Genomic DNA, 5,539 nt, shown 5'->3' with positions numbered 1-5,539 from the left:
AATAGAGACAAATATTCCAGGGTTGTGATCGATTCACCAATCTTATTGTGTTCTAGTTAACTCTCCCTCTCATACAATTCACTCATGGTTGCTAATTAATCGATAATTGCACTCATAGCCTTCTCCTGAAGTACTACTCGCCTATTCAAAATAGATTAAGATCATTCTCTCTTCAATTCTTCTCTAATCTAAACATGGCTTTTCCAAGTATAATATAGATAGTAAATAGAACCTAACCGTTGGCCAGAAAATCAAGCAATTAATCACAAAATTAAAGAAGCAACTATATATTAGTGAATTGAAATCATGTTTAAGTCAACGCTAAATAACAATACTCATGGCTAAATCACAACCCTAGAACAATGGGTTTTTAGCCACTCATGATATTAGCAAACAATTTCATAAGTTGGATAATTGAAAATACTAAGAAAAGATGAAGAAATCAGAGATGTTCTTGCTCCCTGATGTTTCTTGTGTGTATCCTCCCTCCAAAGTGGCGTCCCTAGGTCTCCAATGTGTCAAAAAGTCCTCAAAATAGTGTCTTTAAATGTATTTATACCAAGTAGGGTCGGGCCCAGACGAAACACCCTTTCCTGCGTAAAATAGCACTCTGGCTCTGTAAAATTTGTATAGGGCACCGCACGCTGCGCTGCACAGTGCGGCACGGTAGTGGGAAACTTCAGAGAGCTTGTTTTTGATGCCTGTCGTGAAATTGCACTACTACGGCGCACGCTACGCCGCACTGTGCGGCGCTGTATTGAGAAGTTGCAAAAATGCAAAACATAAAAGTTGTAGCCATTTCAAATAGATTTCCAACGATATATTGTTCAGCCCAAACGGAGTTCTGACCAATACGTTATGTGCATTTTACTAGACAATGCGCCGTATGCCCGCTCGATTCTTCGTTTCGTTCTTAACTATCATCCGTTGATCCCGAACACGATCCCGACTTAATTCCTTGGGCTTTTACTCACACTTAAAGCTACAAATCACTTGAATTCATTCCATAACGCCTACATTGATCAGAATCACTCCTACAAGGCTTAAAACACATATTTAGTACAAAACACTAGCGATTAAAGCTCAAACTCAATTAAAGTGCAGTAAACTAGAGTATAATAAGCGACTAAAATACGCAATTATAGCCTATCATCAACACCCCAAACTTAAACTATTGCTCGTCCTCGAGAAATCAAACTACACTTTATATAGACACAACCATTTTAAATAGCTCTCCTAACTCATCATACCAATAATATTTAAAATAGACTAAGTACAAGAGTGTAACATCTTCACCTCAAGATTTGACTCACAAGTACCATGCATTATTCGCAACTCACCCACTTACTCTAACATAGAGATCACTGAAATTACCTTTCTTTCATGAATCAAGTGCCCCCACACAACAAAAAATAGTAGTTCCACACAATAAAATTTAAGAACACTTAGGAACTCAAGATTGAAAGAATTTACTCACTCTCAGAAATAACATTCATATCTCACAAAAGATGCACCATAGGCTTGCTCGTAGTGTATTACTCTACTAATCGAGCTCATTGAGTCTAGGATCAAGTAGGACTTTATTTGGTTGTAATGTAGGCTGCGGGACGAGTATGATACATTTAGATATAAGAGTGACTATACCTCCCTAAGCACTTTAATACATATACTTTAACATTAAAAATCCCACACTTATGTCAAACCATGAATCCACCTTCACATTAATATATATTAACTCCCCACTTCTTTAAGCACAATTACATCAAGAGTTACCACTATCAAAGAATATTTTTCACAGCAATACAACTATTTTTTCTCTTTTATTTTCTTTTCAAGTGGCTCTTACTTTTTTTTTTCAAAACACTGCACCTTTCTCCTTATTTCATTAGTTCCACTCAAAAGCCAAATCAACCACCCCACACACTTTTACAAAGTTCATAATAATTCAAGTACTCATGAGAGGTGAAAAGGTTCAAATAGATGGTTAATTCAAACAAATGGGCAAGGCTTGTAATGTGGTTGCCAAAGCAACATGATTACATGATCAAAGGGTTAACTGCGATACATAACAATTAGACGGTTAAAATATATCTATGGCTATATCACTTCCAAAGACTGAACAAAACTACTATTTCGCTTTGGAAACGCACGGGGCAAGTTCTAGAAATCAAATACAATGCACAAAATAACGCAAAACCTTACACATACATGACACATAACTCACTCAGAATTGGACTCATCAAGACACTCTAGTCAAAGAAGTTAAGCAAAGTTAAGATCATACAACCTAAGGCACTTATACAAGAGTCAAAAATTGAGCCTAAGCATCACAACCAAAGTACTCACTATTCTCAAGACATAACAAAGTTAAAAGATATTGCTTCAATTCAATTCTCAGCACAAGTTTTCCTACTTGTAAAAAAAAAAACTAACTACACCCGCTTCAAACAAAACCCTTGGAAAAGAACCGCGACACAAACAAAAACCAAGGGGGAATTACTACACTACCTACAAAAAAAATCTTTATGTCCTTTTTCTTTAGACTTAAATCCCTCAAGAAAACTGTCTAGGAGATCCATCATCAGGAAAAGTCCAATTTTCTATAGTTTTTTTTAACAAAAACTACTACACTAATAACGAGTACTACAACTAAGCTAAGATAGCATAGAAAATCGCCCAAACAATCTTCTCACCCCACACTTAAAATTTTGCAATGTCCTCAATGCACACTAACAAGAGGTTAAGAGAGACTCCCTGATAGGCCAAAAACCGAAGCAATATCGGCTCACAAGGTGCTCAGGCTTCCCCCAGGCATCGTCCTTTGTATGGCACCCCAAACTTAGTTCTCACCATCTTACTCGCTTTTTCACTCTTCCAATGACTGCACTTCCTATTCTTATAATCCTACCAAATAAAAACAAATACTACAACAATAATAAGAAAAAAATAAAACTAAAAAAATCAGTAAAGATGGGTTGCCTCCCAACAAGCGCTTGATTTAACGTCGCGGTATGACGCAGGGCCGCGCTCACTGATCAACGAGTACAACTTTGGTCTTCTCATGATCAATTATTCCTCCCCAATAGTGCTTAACTCTATGTCTATTCACCAAAAATTTCCTTTCACCATTTAAAGCTCGCAGGTCAATTGCACCATAAGGAGTGACTCTCACCACCTCAAACGGGCCTGACCATCTCGATTTTAGCTTTCCAGGAAATAGCCTTAGCCTAGAATTGAATAATAACACCTGCTGGCCTGACTCAAAGTGACGCGACTTGATGTTCTTGTCATGCCATCGTTTTTTCTTTTCCTTATAAAGCTTAGCATTTTCATAAGAGTGCAACCTGAACTCATCTAACTCATTCAACTGCAAAAGTCTTTTCTTGCCTGCTACTTCAAGGTCCATGTTCAGCTTCTTAATGGCCCAGTATGCTTTGTGTTCAAGTTCAACGGGCAACTAACATGCCTTCCTATAAACAAGCTTATAAGGGGACGCCCAAATTGGCGCCTTATATGCAGTTCTATACGCCCATAAGGCATCATCTAACTTTGCAGCCCAATCCTTCCTATTCACACTCACTGTCTTCTCTAATATTTGCTTTATTTCTCTGTTTGACACTTCAACTTGCCCACTTGTTTGAGGATGATATGCTGTAGCAACTCTGTGGCGAACTCCATATTTAGCTAGCAGGTTATTCAACAACCGATTGCAAAAATGAGTACTCTCATTACTAATTAAGACACGTGGAGTCCCATACCTCGAAAATATGTTCTTTTTCACAAAGGCAGGTACCACCATGGCATCATTTGTTGGCAAGGCAATTGCCTCTACACATTTTGACACGTAGTCAACTACTAGCAAAATGTATTTGTTTCCTCTGGACAATGGGAATGGTCCCATAAAATCTATTCCTCACACATCAAAAATCTCAACTTCTAGGATGTTATTCAAAGGCATCTCGTGCCTCCTTATGATTGTTCCTGTTCTCTGACATTGGTCACACTTCTTGACAAATGCATGGTCATTCTTGAATAAAGTTGGCCAAAAAAACCAGATTACAATACCTTTGCAGCTGTTCTATCTCCTCCATGATGGCCCCCATAAGGTGATGCATGACAATCATACAACACTAATTTTACCTCATTTTCTGGAATGCACCTCCTCATCAGCTGATCAACACATTGCTTGTACAAATATGGTTCATCCCAATAGTAGAAGTTCACATCAAGTAGAAACCTCTTTCTAGCTTCAAATTCAATTTCAGGAGGAAGTACCCCACTCAAAAGATAATTCACAGAGTCTGCGTACCATGGGGGAGGGTCTTGGGTGATAGCAAAAAGTTGCTCATCAGGAAAGACTTCTTTAATTTGGCCCCTCTCCTCCACGTGGTCGTGATTTTCCAGCCTTGATAGATAGTCAACTACTTGATTTTCTGTCCCCTTTCGATCTCGTATTTTTGCATCAAATTCCTACAACAACAAAACCTAGTGCATCAATCTAGCTTTAGATTCTTTTTTTGTAAATAGATACCTGATTGCTGCATGATATGTATGGACTATGACTTTCGTTCCCACCAAATATGCTAGAAATTTCTCAAAGGCCCACACAACAGCTAACAACTCCTTTTTAGTGGTGGTGTAGTTCAGCTGTGCATCATCAAGAGTCTTACTCGCATAGTAGATGAAATAAAACACCTTGTCCTTCCTCTGGCCTAGCACTGCCTCAATAGAATGGTCACTCGCATCACATATAAGTTCAAATGATAAGGAGCAATCAGGTGCCACAATAATAGGAGCAGACATCAACTTCTTTTTGAGTTCTTCGAATGCCTTGAGGCAGGCGTCATCAAAGTTAAAAGTTATATCTTTTTCAAGCAACCTGCACAAAGGAGTAGCAATTTTTGAAAAATCTTTAATAAAGCACCGATAGAATCCAGCGTGTTCCAAGAAACTCCAGACACCCTTCACTAAAATAGGTGGAGGTAATTTTTCAACCGCCTCCACCTTCTCCTTATCAACTTCAATGCCGCTCCTTGATACTTTGTGACCCAACACGATGCCTGCCTGCACCATAAAACGACACTTTTCCCAATTCAGTACCAAATTTGTTTCTTCACAACGGGCCAACACCTTGCTTAAATTCCTCAAGCAATCATCATAAGAAGACCCAAAGACTGAAAAATCATCCATAAACACTTCCACAAATGTTTCCACCATATCGGTGAAAATGGCCATCATGCATCTCTGGAAAGTGGCTAGTGCATTACAAAGACATCGCTTGAAAGCAAAAGTGCCATAAGGACAAGTAAAAGTGGTCTTCTCCTAATCCTCTGGTCATATGACAATCTGATTGTATCCTGAATAACCATCAAGGAAGCAATAGTATTCATGCCCGGCTAATCTGTCCAACATTTGGTCAATGAATGGAAGTGGGAAGTGGTCTTTGCGGGTTGCTTTGTTGAGCCTTCTATAATCAATGCAGACTCTCCACCCCGTCACAGTGCAGTAGGAATTAGCTCATTTTTCTCATTCTCAATCA

At 38.6% G+C, this 5,539-nt stretch overlaps 1 protein-coding gene across 1 annotated transcript; it reads right to left on the bottom strand.

Annotated features, from left to right (window-relative positions):
• Window positions 1–3,028: 3,028 nt before the first annotated feature.
• Window positions 3,029–3,406, bottom strand: LOC104218608 (uncharacterized). Its single transcript, XM_070158164.1, has one exon. The coding sequence runs from the start codon at window positions 3,404–3,406 to the stop codon at window positions 3,029–3,031; it is 378 nt and encodes a 125-aa protein (XP_070014265.1).
• Window positions 3,407–5,539: the final 2,133 nt, after the last annotated feature.

Source organism: Nicotiana sylvestris, chromosome 9 (genome assembly GCF_000393655.2).
Source record: "Nicotiana sylvestris chromosome 9, ASM39365v2, whole genome shotgun sequence".
NCBI lineage: Eukaryota > Viridiplantae > Streptophyta > Magnoliopsida > Solanales > Solanaceae > Nicotiana > Nicotiana sylvestris.
The sequence above is the reverse complement of the archived record's forward strand: the minus strand, read 5'-3'. Positions and strand labels throughout refer to the sequence as shown.

Excerpts from the sequence above, each read along its gene's own strand:
- LOC104218608 (XM_070158164.1), bottom strand. The coding sequence starts at position 3,406 with ATGGACCTTGAAGTAGCAGGCAAGAAAAGACTTTTGCAGTTGAATGAG.